General features: G+C 40.0%; 1 protein-coding gene across 2 annotated transcripts; it reads left to right on the top strand.

The window, feature by feature from the left end:
• The first annotated feature begins 1,674 nt into the window (after positions 1-1,674).
• On the top strand, positions 1,675-18,010 carry LOC110175125 (ETS domain-containing transcription factor ERF-like). Of its 2 annotated transcripts, XM_055152052.1 has the most exons (6): positions 1,675-1,781; positions 3,579-3,636; positions 9,562-9,799; positions 11,532-11,709; positions 12,799-12,862; positions 17,460-18,010. In XM_055152052.1, the coding sequence occupies exons 2-6, from the start codon at positions 3,579-3,581 to the stop codon at positions 17,693-17,695; spliced, it is 774 nt and encodes a 257-aa protein (XP_055008027.1). In that variant the 5' UTR covers positions 1,675-1,781; the 3' UTR covers positions 17,696-18,010. The 2 variants fall into 2 exon arrangements, with proteins under 2 accessions (XP_055008027.1, XP_055008028.1); XM_055152053.1 differs by lacking the exon at positions 1,675-1,781 and having other exon boundaries at positions 3,467-3,636.
• Positions 18,011-19,560: the final 1,550 nt, after the last annotated feature.

The following is a 19,560-nucleotide window of genomic DNA, read 5'->3' as shown; positions in this document are numbered from 1 at the left end:
ATGTCTAATGTTACTACTACTACTACTACTACTACTACTACCACTAATGTCTAAAGTTACTACTACTACTACTACCACTACTGTTTAATGCTACTACTACTACTACTAATATCTAATGTGACTACTGTTACTACTACCACTAATGTCTAATACTACTACTACTACTACTACTACTACTACTACTACTACTACTACTACTACTACTACTACTACTACTACTACTGCCAATCTAATGTCTAATGCTACTACTACTACTACTAATGTCTAATGCTACTACTTCTACTACTAATTACCACTAATGTCTAATGCTACTACTACTACTACTACTACTACTACTACTGCCACTCTAATGTCTAATGCTACTACTACTACTACTACTAATGTCTAATGCTACTACTTCTACTACTAATTACCACTAATGTCTAATGCTACTACTACTACTACTACTACTACTACCACCACTACCACTCATGTCTAATGCTACTACTACTACTACTACTACTACTACTACTACTACTACTACTACTACTACTACTACTACCACACTACCACTTATGTCTAATGCTACTACTACTACTACTACTACTATTACTACCACCACTACTACCACTCATGTCTAATGCTACTAGTACTACCACTATCACTATCACTACTGCTTCAAGGTGTAGGGTCCACGACTTGCATGACTCCATGGAGATGTTGTTGCTTTGCCTGTAATGTTCCACAGTATGGCATTAATCTTGTTTAGCTCCATGAAGACAAATACAGTAGATGAGGTCACTAGCCTAGACATCACAGATCAGGTCTGTGGAGAGGCCAGTCCATCCACAGTAAGAATGGATGTTTTAAGGTGTTTTTAAAGCAACAAAACACTTTTAATTGAGTGAATAAATGTATCGCAGATGACTTTAATGTCAGAGTGTGCATCTCGATCTCGACATAAGCAGCCAGATCCACGGACCCACAGGTTGGTGGTGTGATTCCAGCTCCCACAGATGAGCTGTTGTGTCCTTGAGCAAGACACTTAACCCTCCTCACCCTCAGTGTCTGCGTACACTGGTGTGTGTATATGTGTGTGTGAATGTGTGAGTGGTTCCTTGTTGTAAAGTGCTTTGAAGATGGAAAAGCGCTATAGAAAAATGTGACCATTTACCACATAGAGTTACTTCAGTTTAATGTCACCTGGCAACAGCACGCAGTGATACGAACACAGAGAAAATAGTGCCAAGCGATTATGAGGACTTTTTTGAGGATGATGGCTTTGTGATGCAAAGGTATCACTCTTTGGAACACATATTGTTTTGAGAAGAAAAACACTTTATTTAAATGTCCCCAGCCAACTTGCCGGACTACTTTCATCAGCCCCAAAACCGGCCAGTATCTCGGCTCACCTGACGCGGTCGGGGGTAAGTCAGTGTGGATGCACGACACTGCTCACGGGGATGTTATACAGGTTCATGTCAAAAAAACCAAACTATCCCTTTAATGTTTTACTGTGGAACATCCCAGACAAAGAAATTACATCTCTGTAAAAACAAGACAAGCAAGCAGAAGAAAAGTTACACAGTGAATCTTGGAGGACAGTATTACAAGTATATACAGAGGAGAGTATTTCCAAACTTATATTTCTCTAAAACTTTTTAATAAAGTCACTCTTTTGTGTTTATGTTTGAACAGACTTTTAAACGTTTGAGAGCGGCGGTTGGTTCCAGCGCGGATCATGTGTCCGGCGCCCCCTGTGGGTCAAACACCACAGTGACCTGAGCTCCTGCATTAAACATGTGAGTCTGACACTCTTCATGTTTACACCGGAATTAAAAGCCTCCGCAATCACTCTCTCATGAAAGAGGAGGAGGAGATGGAGGAGAGGGGGAAAAGAGAGAGAGGAGAGGAGGAGTGGGGAGAGGGAGAGAGAAAAAGAGTAGAAGGAAAGGGCAGAAAGACGGAGAGAGGAGGAGGGAGAATGTCAAGAGAATGAGATGGAGAGAAGAGGGGGAGGGGGGGAGAAGAGTGAGGGAGACAGAGAGGGAGAAAGAAGAGAAGAAGCAGAGGGAAAGGGGGAGAGAGAGAGAAAGCAAGGTGAAAGAAAGAAAGAGCATAGAGTGAAAGAAAGGATAGAGAAGACGAGAGAAAGAAAAAGACAGTTACCATTAAACACTACATCATTACTAAGACATGTGATTGAGACTGGGCATAAGAAAGTGGCTTGACAGCTCTTTAGATTATAAATCAAAACTGCTGTGATTTAAACAGTGATATGGCAAAGGTTTTAAGTCAGATGCCCTTCCTGATGCACTCGAGTCATGTATTTAGGCCCGGGAAAGGTACAAACAACAGTAAAGTCTGGCCTCCCGTATTCTCTATCATTATATCTGAGGACGCTTTCTCTTGTGTCTAAATCCTCCAAAGTTGATGACAGGGCAGTGACCGTGGCGACCAGAGGGGACAGAGGAGAGGGGCGGGGTCAAGGGGGAGGAGGGAGGGGGGGAGGGGGTCCTGGGTGTGAGGGGAAAGGGGGGTAAGAGGAGGAGAGACAGTGGTTCGGGATTTGTCCGCTTCATTTCCACCTCCAAAGACAATCACATCATTCATCTGAAGAGCTCCTGTCTGCTCCTGCCTGCTCCTGTCTGCTCCTGACGAGGTAAAACACTTTCACTAGTTTGGACACTCCTGATTTCAATCATTTTCATTGTTAATTATGACTTCAGCTTGACAATTTTTACCCATTTTTAACTTAAAGGTGCATTCTTTAACTTTTCTGGTGGAGGATCTGTCGAAAGCTTTTCTCCATGGAGATGTTATTGCTTTGTCTGGAATGTTTCACAGTGTGGCATTAAACCTTTCTATCTCCATGGAGACCAAATCAGACAGAAGTTACAGGTCAGATCTGTGGAGAGACGACCCCGCTCACAGTCAGAATGTTGTTTTTCTAGGTATTTATGAGCTATAAAACCACCTGTAACTGAATAAATGTGAGGTAGAGCTGTTTAAAGTCATACTGTGGAACATTCCAGGCAGAACAATGACATCGCCATAGAAACAAGCAGGTGACGGACCCCTCAACTACTATGTAATAATAATATTTTGACTTTATTGGTGGCTATCTTATTGCTTTGCTTCAAATGTTGCATCTTTTGGCATTAAACTTTAAATCAATAAAGCATAAAGCGTCAGGTTAAGTTACAGGTCTGATCACTGGAGAGGCAATCCCACTCACAGTAAGAATTCATGTTTGACAAGGTAAAATACTACAAATACTAAGGAGAAAGCTTAATAATAACTAAATGTATTTTTTATTACAAAACATTTAAAATTATACACTTTTCATTTTAATTAATTCAGTGATTAATTCATAATTTGCTGTCTTTTAATTCAAAATGATTATGGCATAACAGAGGGAACTAATAATTTAGTTAAACGATGTGTGCTATGGTTTGTATTTTTCGTGTATCTCTGTCCCGTGTAGCTAAATGAGAATCTGAAAATGACAGAACACATTTCAGCTCAGAGTAATGGTCATTTTTATGATATTATTTATGATACTCTCCAGTTAATTGACTTTATTTTGTTTTTTGTAGATGCAGTGCAGCTGTGTGCCCCCTGTAGGACACTTGCCATCACCGCTCTGGAGCCGAGGTGAGTCCCGTTCACGTGATTTTATCAGTGATGAGATGATTAATTCAGATGTAATGTAAGAAAGGTTTGACAATTCAATCAGTCTGTATTAGGCGGGTCTGGGCACTATATTTAACCATTGCGAGATAGGGGCCGTGTCTTTGGGAAGGTCTGACTAGTGTAATATTGTGCAAAGTGAAACATTACATTTTACTGACGGGGGTTATTAGGATAAGAAGTGATTTGTTTCCCCTCGTGTGTGCAGACAATGGCTGTGTTTATGGAGGCCTTAGCCGGGAAATGTGCAAAAAATGAATGTGACAAAGACAAAAAAGAAAGAGGAAATGTTAACGGGCCTATTTTATGTTCTAATGTTGTTTCCTCATCACAAACAGACCTGGACTTGTGTTTTGTTTCATTCACACACCTTGAACCCTTGCACAGTATTGTATTTGATGCCTGGGAATATGTTTCATATAACTGCACATAACTTTCCAACCATAAAAGATAGAAACTTGCTTTTTTTTCTTGAGAAGCTGAGACTTGTGGCTTTCCTAGCATATTTCACAAATGCATGCCCTCCATCCATTGTGACTGTCGCAAACTTTGCCAAAGAGTGTAATGAGTCAAAATGGTCGACTGCTCTAAGTGTTCAAGTGAAAAAGCTGCTCTAAGTGCAGTTATTTCTTAGTCAGGCTGGCGCCACCTAGTGCCTCCACTCAATTTCTCTCCAGCGACTAGGTCAGGAATCGGAATACACTAGATGGTTTGCAAGAACCCCAGAAGTACGAGTCTGGGCACCAGCCAATCAGTGAAGAGCCATACATTCTGTGTTGGCAACGATTCCTGAGATCGAGGATTTAAAGCCGGAACAAAGAGAATGTTTGGTGAATTTTATCAAAGGGAAAGACGTTATTGTCCTTCTTCCTATGGGATTTGGGAAAAGCTTAATATACCAGTTAGTCCCATTAGCGGTGCATTACATACGTCACAACCAAATAACAGCGATTGGTTAAATAAAAAAAGGACCCACTTACCATCAAGTGAATGAATCTTAATGCTGCGAGGTCAGACGGTTTGTATGAAGTGAATCAGGCTAGTTATTTCTCAAATAAATGGCAAATTACGCATCTTGATCTCTGTAATTGCACATCCTTTGCTGGTTTTATTTGAAAGGTTAATTTCACTCAAAATGACCAAATCCAAATGTAATAAACCCATGGAATGCAGGTAGAGATGTGTCTCTGTGCCGTGAACCTGACACAAGCCATGACTGACACTAGGAAAGTCAAGGGCCACTGTACTTTTTTTTTGTTTTGTTTTGTTTTGAGGCAATAAGGATATTTTTAGTTTCCTTACAGACTTGATATTTTGCACTTCTGTAGCTAAGGCCCTAAATTAAGCATTTTTTAATGACCAAAAATGTGTGTATACATGTTTGCTGTGTGTTTTATATGAAAGAGTGTGAATTTTATTAATTTTTTTCCATTGTGTTTCTGGTCCTATAGCTTTTATTACAGCCATATGACAGAACTACAGCAGCAGACTGTGTAATAACACATTGTAATAATTTTATTTTTATTTTTTTTAAAGATGTATAACACTTCATTAGGAGGTAAAAGGGGGAGTTTTAATCGCAAAATTAAGAAAAAAATTCAGATGAGGACAAATGTACTAAACTTGCCCTTATGTCTGGAAGAGTTAACACACAAATGTTGCATATTTAGGCTGAGTTCTTCTCTCAAAACACTCTGTTCCACCTTATGATGTCATGTGGTAATACAGGAACTGCTCCACTGTGTTTTCAAACTCCATACACCTTCACTAGAATAATTTGATTAATTTCAGCCCTGGAATTGTCAATCTCTACTGAATAAAAGATGAAACAGAGCAGATTAATAATAAAGAGTCACTCAAACATGTGTGAATGAAAGAAAACACAACTCCAGGTCTGTTTTTGAGGAGGTAACAACATTCAACAGCTTACAATTTTGTGTAATATAGAACTGTATGTTTGAATAGCGAGAAACAGCCAGTGCCTTTTCAGTGGTCTGTAATGCACTGCACAAATATTTGAGCTAAAGTTGAGTTATATTTTCTCTATAGACTTTATTCCGGGTATGATAAATGATTATTCTGGAAACAGCATCAGTCACTCGCAGCAGGAGACTAGATGCCGTAGACAACAATGAGTCTCTTAAAATAAAACTGAAAACAAGATGAGAATTTTCACATGAGGGACTCTAAACTATCTGGATTATTATTGTTGTTATTATTACAGCAGCAGCTCCTCTCGGTCTGTTTTTACTGTTTACTATTTTTATGTATCTGTACTTTGCTTAAATTCATTTTACAGTGGATACTTTTTACTTTTACTTCACTATTTATATATTTGAGAACAGGTATTTGTACTTTATACTCCACTACATTTTAAATCTGGACTGAAATGTAAAAAGTACTTTTCTTTATTTGGTCGAGACCTGCTGTAAAAGCTGAAACTTATTCTTAGAACGTTTAATTTGAGTTAATGTCCCAACTTTGGGCAAACCAATTACACAAAAACACAAAACAGCTGGAAAAATTTTAAAATCAATTGAATTGTTTGAAAAATCTGCTAAATTCTTTATCAAAATTATTACATTTCATGCTTAAATTGTTCTAAAAATCTCTATAAAATACTCTTAAAGTACATTTTTAAACTGGTACTTTTACTCAAGTGGATGTTTTCATGTGATATTTTTACTTTTGTCCCTGTATCTGTACTTTTATTTGAGTACAACCTTGAGTATTTCATCCACCACTGATTAAACCTGAGGAATTATATAATCTAAAAAAGAGACAGATCATAGAGAGGTAGTCATGAAAAGAGAAATAAGAGAAAAAGAGGAGAGTTGTGTAACTTTTCTGGGGGTCTGCTATCTGCTCGTCTCCATGGTGATGCCATTGCTTTGCCCTGGGATGTTCCACACTATAGCATTAACCAAATATATCTTGTGTTTATTCATTTCACACATGCTTTTATTTCTCAAAACTACCACAGAGACATGCATTCTTACTCCAACCACAGATCTGACCTGGAACTTGGCCTGGTGATGTGGCTGGTTGTCTCCATGGAGATAGTTGAATTGAATGCCGCCAACCTTTTTTCTCCACTGAGCTCCTTTACAAAACAAAAATGCTAGAGAGCTACTAATTTCAGCAGTCACAAAGAAACTAAGTATAAAGAGCCACGGCAAAGCTTGAACAGGGAACCGTTAGATGCTTATAAAAGATAAACCATTATCCATTTCACTATAGCAAGGACCACGCCAAGAACGACATAGTGCGAAAGAAGTTTATTGGTAATATACGAGGGGCAAAGATGGCTGGGTTGAGACTCTGGGTGGGGGCTCCGTCTCAATCTACAATTGGCCCAGCCGGAACGGGACTCCCCTCGTAGGCATCTTCAGGCTGAAAAACAAACAAGATAAGGGGTGGGAGGGTGGGGTCAAGTTAGCCGAGACAAACTGGGATGATGGGAAATGCTGCTACATATAGGCTTCTGGGAAATTAGAGGCGTGGTCGAAGTGAGCTGTGGTTCGCAGGTGAGGAGGAGAGGACGGTCAGGGCGTGGTCCTGCTCCTGAATCTTAGTTAATCGTATTAACTCCATTTATTGGTGCACCAAGTTAGTATCAAAGTGATACTGATTTACAATGGCAATTAATTAACTTTTACTTATTATCCACAATACATAGAATTCAGAAATCCCTTGGTGAGCTGCTTGGAAGGGGGTGGAGAGCTACCGGTAGTTTCCGAGCTACAGGTTGGAGACTCCTGCTGTAGAACATTTCAGGAACAAAACAATGACTATACGTGGAGTCAAACAAGTAGTGGACACTTTAGCAGAAAGGTTACACAGTGCACCTTTAAACACCTTTTAAACTCCACGTTACATCCTGAACCTTTCAAATTTGACAATATTAGCTTTAGTGGGACCTTCCTGTCACCTCTCAGTGTGTTGCAGGTCCTTGTGCCCTCTGCAGAAAATAGTGGTACTGTTCCTGGGTTTAAACTTGGCCAGCACATTCACCTCACAGCCAGAAGGTTTTTGGTTGTCGTCCCAAAAACGAGATCCAAAAGCCGGGATGACCGAGCCTTTTCTGTGGTCAGCCCCAAACTTTGGAACACTCTCCCCCCCCTCACTTTAAGAGCTCCCCTTCAGTCGAGTCTTTTAAGATTCATTTAAAAACACACTTTTACTCACTGGCTTTTAACACGACAGAATTGTGCTGTCCTCTGGCCTTTTTTTTTTTTTTTTTTTTTTTTATTTATTTTATGCTTTATTTTATTTGTTAATTTATTTTATTTTACTTTATTTTAATTAGTAGTGGCAGTAGCAGCAGCAGCAGTAGTTGTAGTAGTAGTAGTAGTAGTAGCTAGGAGTGGTAGTAGTGGTAGTAGTAGGTGGTAGTAGTAGTAGTAGGTAGTGGTAGGTAGTAGTAGTAGTAGTAGTAGTAGGTAGTGGTAGGTAGTATTAGGTGGTGGTAGTAGTAGTAGTAGTAGTAGTAGTAGGTAGTTGTGGTAGTAGTAGTAGTAGTAGTAGTGGTAGGTGGTAGGTAGTGGTAGGCAGTAGTAGTAGTAGTAGTAGGCAGTAGTAGTAGTAGTAGTAGTAGTAGTAGTAGTAGTAGTAGTAGTAGTAGTAGTAGTAGTAGTAGTAGTAGTACAGTAGTAGTAGTAGTAGTAGTAGTAGTAGTAGTAGTACAGTAGTAGTAGTAGTAGTAGTAGTAGTAGTAGTAGTAGTAGTAGTAGTATTAGGCAGTAGTAGTAGTAGTAGTAGTAGTAGTAGTAGTAGTAGTAGTAGTAGTAGTAGTAGTAGTAGTAGTAGTAGTAGTAGTAGTAGTAGTAGTAGTAGTAGTAGTAGTAGTAGTAGTAGTAGTAGTAGTAGTAGTAGTAGTAGTAGTAGTAGTAGTAGTAGTAGTAGTAGTAGTAGTAGTAGTAGTAGTAGTAGTAGTAGTAGTAGTAGTAGTAGTAGTAGTAGTATTAGGCAGTAGTAGTAGTAGTAGTAGTAGTAGTAGTAGTAGTAGTAGCAGTAGTAGTAGTAGTAGTAGTAGTAGTAGTAGTAGTAGCAGTAGTAGTAGTAGTAGTAGTAGTAGTAGTAGTAGCAGTAGTAGTAGTAGTAGTAGTAGTAGTAGTAGTAGTAGTAGTAGTAGTAGTAGTAGTAGTAGTAGTAGTAGTAGTAGTAGTAGTAGTAGTAGTAGTAGTAGTAGTAGTAGTAGTAGTAGTAGTAGTAGTATTAGGCAGTAGTAGTAGTAGTAGTAGTAGTAGTAGTAGTAGTATAGGCAGTAGTAGTAGCAGCAGTCGATTCTTTTAAGTCTTATTTAAAAACACACTTTACTCACTGGATTTTAACATTTTGGGGTTTTTTAAATGTTTTTTATTGACTTGCTTATTTAGTTTATGCTTTATTTTATTCAATGTGTTCATTTATATTGTGCGTACTGTGTGCAGCACTTTGGTCACTTTGTGTTAATAAAATGTGCCATACAAATAAAAGTTGGATCGGTTCAACCCCAACGTTTTTCTGTGTGGAGTTTGCACGTTCTCCCAGTGTCTGGGCACAACAGGTCCAGTCCTCCAGTAAAACTAGTCCTGACCAAGACTAGCTCACGATCTGGAGATGGGTCCCACTGCTCCTGGCAGGTTCAAGTACGGGTCAAATGCAGAGGACTAATCTGACTCTGGGGACAAGAAAGTAGAATTTAGTTTACATAATTATTTTCTCGTTGTGCTCTCGTTTAACACTCCAGGAATGCTTTAATAGATTTCCTAACACTTTCTCAACCTCTCCTATCACACCCACCCTCTGTCCTCTCTCCTCCTCTCTCTCTTTCACGCTCTCTCTCCTCTCTTGTTCTTGCACATCCTCTTCTCTCCCTCTTCTGTCCTTCTCTCCCTCTCTCCACAGCCGTCCTGTTTCCAGACTGGGCGTACAGACCCTGGTGGTCCCCGGGCTCGCGGCAGGTGCAGCTCTGGCACTTCCTGTTGGAGCTTTTGGGGCGGGGCGAGGGCGGGGGCGGGGCTATCGGCTGGAGCGACCAGTGGGGAGAGTTCGTGATCAGAGACCCTGAGAGACTGGCTCAGCTGTGGGGAGAGAGGAAAGGGAAGCCTCACATGAACTACGACAAACTCAGCCGAGCTCTCAGGTGCGACAAGAACAAGTGCAACTAAGTATTCTATAAGTTAATTGCAGTAGTAGGATTGTAGTATTTGTAGTATTAGTAGGATCAGTATTGGTAGTAGTAGTAGTAGTTGCAGAGGTAGTTGTAGCAGTAATAGTAGACACAGTGTCAGTAGGTAGTATTAATGGTAGGCTAGGAGTAATTTCAGTTTTGCTGTATATTTTTCCACCATCTACTTGTCTCCATAGTGATATTATTGTGTTGCTGGGAATGTTCCACAGTATGATAAATGGTCACATTTTTATACAGCACTTTTTCATCTTCAAGGTACACAAAGAGCTTAACAACAAAGGAACCACTCACCAATTCACACACACATTCACACACCATTGTACGCAGATACTAGGGGCGAGGCGGGTTAAGTGTCTTGCCCAAGGACACGCCACCAACCTGTGGGTCAGTGAATCTGGCCGCTCAACCCATGATGTTTATGTCAAGATCGGGATGCACACTCTGACGTTAAACTCATCTGCGATACATTTATTCACACAGTTAAAAGTGTTTTGTTGCTCTAAAAACACCTTGAAACATCCATTCTTAATGTGGATGGGCTCGCCTCTCCACAGACCTGATCTGTGATACTGAGGCTAGTGGCCTCATCTACTGTATTTGTTTTCATGGAGCTAGACAAGTTTAATGACATACTGTGGAGCATTACAGGCAAAGCAATAACATCTCCATGGAGACAAGAAGGTACTGGACCCTCCACCTTGAAGAGGTAGTGATAGCATTTGTGGTAGCGATGGTGGTAGTAGCAGTAGTAGCATTAGGCAGTAGTAGTAGTAGGAGTAGTAGCATTAGGCAGTAGGAGTAGTACAATAGTGGTTTTAGTACTAGTAGTAGTACAGTAGTGGTTGTAGTAGTAGGAGTAGCATTGAGTAGGAGTAGCATTGAGTAGTAGTAGTAGTAGTAGTAGCAGTAGTAGCAGTAGCAGCAGCAGCAGTAGTAGCAGTAGTACTAGCAGCAGCAGTAGCAGTAGTAGTAGCAGTAGCTTGTCAGTAGTAGTAGTAGTAGTAGTAGTAGTAGTAGTAGTAGCTTGTCAGTAGTTGTAGTAGTGGTTGAAGTGGTAGTAGTTGTTGTTGTAGTGTTGTAGTTGTTGTTGTTGTTGTAGTTGTTGTAGTTGTTGTTGTAGTTGTAGTTGTAGTAGTAGTTGTAGTTATAGTAGTAGTTGTAGTAGTAGTTGTAGTTGTTGTAGTAGTAGTTGAAGTAGTAGTCGTTGTTGTTGTAGTTGTTGTAGTTGTAGTAGTAGTTGTAGTTATAGTAGTAGTTGTAGTTGTTGTAGTAGTAGTCGTTGTTGTAGTTGTTGTTGTTGTTGTAGTTGTAGTTGCTGTAGTAGTCGTTGTAGTAGTAGTCGTTGTTGTAGTTGTTGTTGTTGTAGTAGTAGTTGTAGTTATAGTAGTAGTTGTAGTAGTAGTTGTTGTAGTTGTAGTAGTAGTTGTAGTAGTAGTAGTTGTTGTAGTAGTTGTAGTTGTAGCTGTAGCTGTAGCTGTAGTAGCAGTAGCAGTAGCAGTAGTAGTTATGACAGCACAGTGTACTATCTGAAAACAACCACTTGGCAGCAAAGTAGCAAAGAGACTATTTACCAATTCCCAGTATTTGCAGTAGTACTAGACGCAGCAGCAGTAGTACCTTCTAAATGCAGTAAACTGAGAGAATTCTTTTTGCCTGAATCTGTTTTTGTTCACATGTTTTTCAGATATTATTACAATAAACGCATTCTGCACAAAACCAAAGGAAAACGCTTCACCTACAAATTCAACTTCAGCAAACTGCTCCTGGTCAACTGCCCCGCTGTCCCTCATATACCCCCTCATATACCCCCACAAATACCCCCCCACGGACTCCCCCACTGCAGCCTCGCCCCCTCCCCTCAGGTAAACACACACACACAAGAGTCTCAGGTGGAGTTTCTTGTATCTGTCAGATTTGCAGATTTTTTGACCTGGTTTTTGGTTCATATCTGTGTAATTCTAAACTGTCACAAAGTTCAGCGTCTTCTCTGTCAGTAGAAATAAACTAAAGTCAAATGTGTGCAGAATAAGTTCAGGACTTGGAAAGATGTGATGGTCCGTTGAAAGTATTTTAAAGTGCATAAAACAGGTTGCAAGTTTGTCTACTTCTGACTTGATTTGGTAGAATAGTACAATTTTGGGGGATAATGTTGAGAAGAAAAGTACAAAAATTCATGAAGTCGTGCTGAAGTTGAGTTCTACACCGGATTCTAATACATTTTATAGTCACTATTATACTATTATACTTACTGTAGTCAGTATAGTAACTATGCTCTCTCTCCTCTCCTCCCTCTCTCCTTTCCTCTCTCTTCCTCCTCCCTCTTCTCTTGCTCCTTTCTCTCCTCCCTCTCCACCTCCCTCTCCTTTCTCCTCTCCACCACTTTCCCCCTCTACCCTCTCTTCTCCCTCTCTCCACTTCACCTCTCTTTCCTCTCCTCTCTCCCCTCTCCTTTCTCCTCTCCTCCCTCTCTCTCTGTCTCTCTTTCTCTTCTCCACCTCTCTCTCCTCTCTCTCCTCCCTCTCTCTCTTCCCTCTCCCCTCTCCTTTCTCCCCTCCTCTCCAACTCTCTATCCTCTCCTCTCCAACTCTCTCTCTCTCGCTCTCTCTCCTTTCCTTTCTCCTCTCCACCTCTCTCACCTCTCCTCTCTCTCTTCTCCCTCTCCCCTCTCCTTTCTCCTCTGCTCTTCACCTCTCTCTCCTCCCTTTCCCCTCTCCTTTCCTTTTTCCTCTCCACCTCTCTCTCCTCTCCTCTCTCTCCTCCCTCTCTCTTTCCTCTCCCCTCTCCTTTCTCCTCTCCTCTCAAACTCTCTCTCGTCTCTCTCTCCTCCCTTTACCCTCTCCACCTCTCTCTCCTCCCTCTCCTCTCCAACACTCGTCTCTCTCTCTCCTCTTTCTCTCCTCCTTCTCCCCTCTCATTTCTTCTCTACTCTCTCCTCTCCTCTTTTGTCCCAGTGGCTCAACAGTCGCTCCCTTCTTTCGTCAGACTCTGTTCTCTGGGGGTCAGTTCTGGACTCAGGTAAGATCTGTTAAATGCCCCAGAAAATTGGAGAAATGTCTCTTTATAGACTTATTTGCTCTAATTAAATTTTTAATCATCTTTCTTGCAGAAGTGTGAGTTTTTGCATTTTTTTCGCTTTATTATTGCTGATGTACACAATAATAAAAGTTAAAGCCCCAGTAGGTAACTAAAAAGTCTTTGAAAAATATAGAAAAACATGTCCTTTCTGTGAGCGGGCTTGCATCTCCACAAACCTGACTCTTATTGGTCCTGGAGGAGGGCCTCATCATGCTTAGTTTCCATGGAAATGTTGATCCTTTGGCTGTAACATTCTACAGCCTGACATAATAAAACTTCCACCCCCAGAAAGTTACATACTGTACCTTTAACGGTGTACTGTGTAACTTTTGATTGAGGGTCTGTCACCTGCTTGTTTCTATGGAAATGTCATTGCTCTGCCTGGAATGTTCCACAGTATGACTTTAAACAGCTCTGCTTTACATTTATTCAATTCCAGGTGGTTTTACAGCTCAAAGATACCTAGAAAAACAGACATTCTGACTGTGTGTGGGGTCGCCTCTTCACAGATCTGACCTGTAACTTCATTTGGTTTGGTCTCCATGAAAATAGAAAGGTTTAATGCCATACTGTGAAACATTCCAGACAAAGCAATCACATTTCGGTGGAGAAAAGAGAAGGTGATGGACCCTCCAGAAAAGTTACACAATGCACCTTTAAATTAAAGGGATTTTAACATAATTGACTGTGTATACATGCACATCAGGATCTTGGTTATTTGCCATATCACTATTATGGCAGGATTCAGGATACTATGTATTCAGAAAAAACAGAATGTGGCTGTTTGCTGCAGGTTTTCCCATCAGTGAGAGCAGGTAGAGGGTGCTCTTGGAAAAAGGATAATAACTAAAACACAACGGACTCCAGGCGCTCTAAAGAATTAAAAATCGCACAAGGAAAAAGATAGTTAAAAGGCCTTTATTTAGATGGCCAAAGACAACATGTTTCAACCAAACTGGTCTTCATCAGGGCTCAGTTGCTACTACGTACTAAAACTGGGGTACTCGTATCCCTGTGTACATGATCAAATGTAGTATGTAGTGTTAGCATAGGAAGCTTGGGAGGTTCCTAACCAGCGGTAAGGGGCTATGATCCACTGCATAAATCAAACCCAACGTTTCCAAACACTATTGTACAAGTTCTACACTGCAACAGATTCTTGATTAAAATCTTCTGCATAAATAAACTTTACAACATATAAACCGTAACCACAATAGAGCCACATCAGCCCGTTTGATAATATAATTCAGCTTTGTGCATATTTGTTTACATTTTACAGAAACAAAACTTAAAACCACATTTGCATTTGCATAAACTCATTGTATAAACATTTGCATAAACTATAAGCGATTTAAAAAAGAAAAAAAACAGCTCACTCCTTGTGCCCTGATGCGGTTCAGCTTCTGTTGGACTAAAGGACACAACTCAGTGGCATATATGTGTACTTTCTGTGAGAGAGGATGTGCTGATGATGGTGAGTCTGTTCTGTGCGTGTACCGAGTTGGAAATGGTTCATGTTTAACTTTTCAGAGATCATACGTGGGCAGGTCATACAAGTGCAGTTTTAGCGCAGCTCTTTATTTTACAGTCATTTCACTCGTATATGGTCACTTTATTTATGTTGGTCACTTTATTTATGTGGCTACTGCTGTGGTAAAAAGACTGAAAAATGTTTGCACTCTTAACTTTATGTTGCAATAACCGGGATACTGTGTATACATGCTACAGTATCCCGGTTTCTCATAACCGGGATACTGAAACCGGGATACTGCGTTTACATGCACCATGACGAAACCAGAATACTCAAAAAACTCGATCACAAGCGAGATACTGATGTGCATTTAAACACACTCATTGTCTGGTTTGGTCTCAATGAAGACAGAAAGGTTTAATGCCAAACGTGCTGTGAAACATTCCAGACAAAGCAATAACATCTTTATGGAGAAAAGCATTTGACCCTCCACCAGAAAAGTTACACAATGCACCTTTAAACTCATGGCATAAGCTGTTCTATCTCCATTTTGTTCTCCTTCTCCCACTCGCTCACTTCTCTGTACATGATCCGAGTGTTATTTTAGCTCAGGGCATCTCAGAGCAGCTCCTGTCCGTCTCACTCATGTCAAGGTCAACTTACAAACATGGCAGTGGAGAAATTATCTTAAAGCATAAATAAACAGACCGGAGACTGTGGAGTTTTGTTATGAAACCACTTATGTCAATTTTGTACTGAACAGTCTGAGCTAAAGGCAAAAGCTGCATCGGAACAGAATTAAAGGTGGATTACTTAACTTTTCTGGTGGAGGGGCCGTCAAATCCTTATTGCTTCGGTATGTTTCACAGTATGGCATTAAACCTTTCTATCTACATGGAAACCAAACCAGACCAAGTTACAGTTCAGATCTGTGGAGAGACAACCCTGCTCACAGTCAGAATTTTAGTTTTTCTAGTTTTTCTATTTTTGAGCTATTAAACCACCTGTAATTGAATAAATGTAAGGCAGAGTTATTTAATGTCATACTGTGGAACATTCCAGGCAGAGCAATGACGTATTCATAGAAACAAGCAGGTGACAGACACAATGCATCTTTAAGTGTAATATATCAAACACAAACATGGAAAAGAGTTTAAAGGGACAGTATGTATGATTTTCATTTAAAATTCCATAAAACATGACCTCACTGTGTCTCAGTTTTTAGGCAAACATGTTCAAATCAAATCAAACTTTTACAGCTCCTGACAAGTTTAAAGGTTCTTATCACAAACAGACCTGGAGTTGTGTTTTGTTTCATTCACACATGTTTAACACACAAACCCTGCAGATTTAGGCCCCATCCATACTAGTATGTATTCGAGCCGTTTTCGTTGCGGATGCAGTGTTCGTTCACACTAATCCGACTGAAAACAGCTCCAGAGACGGAACGATCTGGTGCCACCAGCTCCCACAAATTCATTTGAATACAGATCTGATCCAGCACCGTGTGGAAGCCTGAAAACGCAGATACGCTGATTTATGTGCTGCGAAGTAATTTACTGCCAAAACACTAAGAGGCTAGAATATATGTCCATTCATATATACGGTCTATACGTATGACCTGCAGACGTATAATCTCTGAAAAGTTTAATATGAACCATCTCCAACGCGACAGAAGCACAGAACAGACTCACCATCAGCAGAACATTCCTCTGTCACAGAAAGAACACTCATATTCCATTGAGTCGTGTCCTTTAGTCCAACAGAAGCTGAACCGCATCAGTGCACAAGAAGCAAGCTGTTTTTTGAGCTCTCAGTTTATGCAAATGAGCCATGCGGTTTTAAATTTGTTTCTTAAAATGTAAACAAATCAGCTCAAAGCTGTGTGGATAAGGAAGGATTGCAGACACAGAAGCAACATGTTTGGACACAAATCGTTTCTGATACAGTGATACACGGATCCATTTCAGTGTAAACGTAGGCTTAGGCAGAGTTCTTCTCTCAAATGGAAAATACTCTCTTCCACCTTGTGATGTCATGTGGTAATACAGGAAGTGCTCGACTGTGTTTTTAAACTCCCTACACCATCACTAGAATCATTTGGATGATGCCAATCGCTACTGAACTAAAAAAAAGTAGATGTTAGCTTTAAAACTACCACTTCATGACATCACAAGGTGGATCCAGAGCATTCTGAGCTTTGGAGATGTAGACAGACTAATAATAAAGTGTTATTCAAACGTGTGTGAATGAAACAAAACACAACTCCAGGTCTGTTTTTCATGAGGAAACAACATTATAACATGATTTAAAGCTCTCAAGAGTCCATTTTGTGTAATATCCATCCATCCATTTTCTTCCGCTTATCCAGGGCCGGGTCGCAGGGGCAGCAGTCTAAGCAGGGACTCTCAGATTTTCTTCTGGGTAATATAGGACCTTTAACACAGAGTCACTAAAGGGTGGATAAGATTCAGAGAACGGATGAAAAATATGTACATTAATATGTAACTTCACAAATATGTAACTTTTCTGCTTTTTTCCTGTGAGATACTTTTGCTGTTCTTGGAATGTTGCACAAACCTTCCATCAGAATAGTCTTAGTGCGCATTTAAGTAATAATAACCATAGACTGTATATACAAATGGAAACTGCATTCCAAATAGGAAGTGAGCATGGGGGGCGCTTCTGACTCCATCGACTCTGGCTCTAATTGTTGACTTTGCATTGAAACTGTCTGTAACTGCTGCTGTGAGGCTCATCATTTTGGTCTTAAAATGCTCTTATTAACCCGCTCTACATGATCCTGTTGTTTTCATTTCACTATTTTGTCTGTAAATCAGTTCCTAAATTCCTGCCAGCCTCAGTGAGCTTCATTTGACTGGAGCTGAAAGCTGTGGGTGATGTCACACTCACTTAGGCATAACATGACAAGATGGAACTCATGTCTTTCTCTCATTTTTTGCATCCCACCTTCATTTTCTCTTCTCCTCCTTTCTTCCTCCTCTATCTCTTTCCTGCCTTTCTCTTATTCCTACTCTCTCCTTCTCTCTCTCTTTCTCTCTGCAGCTGTCCACTCTCTCCCTTCCTCTCTCCTCCTCTCCTGTTACCTGCCTAAACCCATTCTCACCCCTCCCTTCCTGCCCCTCCCCCCTCCACTCCCCCTCTCCCGCTGCACCCGCTCCGGGGCAGATCCAGCTGAGGGGCAGATGGACCACGGCTCGCCTCACCTGGACTCCTCAGCTCACGGATCGGATCTGTGGAGAGGGGGCTGTCCACCGGAAACAAGACACCAGCACAGATGAACAGAACATATGATAAAACTATAAAGGTGTAACTGCATTTGTGAAGTAAATAGTATATAAGATAGTTGTAAAATAAACCTGCTTAAAGGCCTGATTTTTACTGTACTAAAAATGTGAAATACAGAAGTTAATTTTTAAAAGTTTACAGTGGTCCAAAGTTCTTCCTCACTTACCTCATGTATTCTGAGCATCCAAATTATTCACCGTGATGAGTTTATACGCACTAAACCAAAGATGTTCATTTTGTCGTCTTATGTACTTTAACTTCTTGAGTTCTTATTTAAAGACAATAAAGTGAAGTGTATTTACCTTGTTGACATGTTTCAGCTACTGCTGCTGCATCTTTAAAACTGTCCACGGTGTTGGTGGTGACGTGTCGTATATCAGCTGTTGTTACTTCCTGTAGGTCAGCCTGATGGACGGGTCACTCAGACTGACCACGCCTCCTGTTGCCATACATACACTCATGCATGCATGCATACATACATACATACATACATACACACATACACACATACATACATACACACACATACATACACACATACACACATACATACACATACACGCATACATACACATACACGCATACATACACACACGCATACACACACGCATACACACACGCATACATACACACACGCATACATACACACACGCATACATACACACACGCATACATACACACACACATACACACACACATACACACACACATACATACACACACACATACACACACACACATACATACACGCATACACGCATACATGCATACATACATGCATGCATACATGCATGCATGCATACATGCATGCATGCATACATGCATACATACATGCATACATACACACATACATACACTAGCATTAATTTCTTCAGTACAGTATTTTGAAATAATCACTTTTTAAACTTTTGTATACATGTATATTTGGACACAAATTTTAGTTCTGTTTTCATGTTCCATAATTTGACACCACAGAGATACAAAAACGCTTCCTTGTCATTTGAGCATGAGGCACTTTAAAGTTTAAAAAGCCTCTAAAATTATAGTTGCCTTTCCTTTTCACAAGAAAGTAGTTGGATATTTTTTGGTAAGTGGCTTTTTTAGCTTTATACATTACTTGTGCAGTTTGGTACAGAATCAAATCGTGCAGTTTAAGTAATTTGGCATGAATAAACATTGGATTAGTGTGGTCATGAAATCTTTTTTGAAGTTTCATCAGTGGTTCTATTATGGTTTTATAGTTGTTGCCCCAAATTTTTGCACAATATGTAGTGCTCTTTGATCCAAAACATGCTTTGCTTTGTTTCATACGGCAATACTTTTTTATGTATTGGATATGGGCATTACAGCTGATTGATAAAAACAATCAGTTATGACCCCTAAAAATGTATTCTCCTTGACCTGCCCTATACTTATGCCTTGTATCTGTAACTGTACTTTTTCTTCCTCATAATTCCCAAATGACATTATTTTAATTTATTCAAATTTATTTATATTTTTAGCTGTATCATTTCAGATGTTATGTCAGATAATAATTGTTGTATACTGTCTGCATAACAAAATACTTTTGTGTCATCTAAGAATAATACTGCTTTAAACAATGAAGACACTTTGCATAAGTCATTAATATATAAGATAAATAATTTAGAAGTTACAAGCAGTTTTCACAACTTTCAGAGACCAGAGCGGAGTTTTGGAGTCAGGATAAGCTAACAACAACTAGCATGTCAACGTGCACTTCTGGATTAGATGGATGCAGACAGCACACAGTGGACTTATTTTGAGCTCAAAAGCTGCTTATACAATATATCTGTACTGGGGCAAGACACATTTTGCTCAAATAATTGGACAAAAATCA

This window comes from Boleophthalmus pectinirostris, unplaced genomic scaffold, assembly GCF_026225935.1.
Source record: "Boleophthalmus pectinirostris isolate CB_2022bp ecotype Guang Dong unplaced genomic scaffold, ASM2622593v1 HiC_scaffold_16, whole genome shotgun sequence".
Classification (NCBI taxonomy): domain Eukaryota; kingdom Metazoa; phylum Chordata; class Actinopteri; order Gobiiformes; family Gobiidae; genus Boleophthalmus; species Boleophthalmus pectinirostris.
Note: the sequence above shows the minus strand (reverse complement) of the source record. Positions and strands in the feature narration are given on the sequence as shown.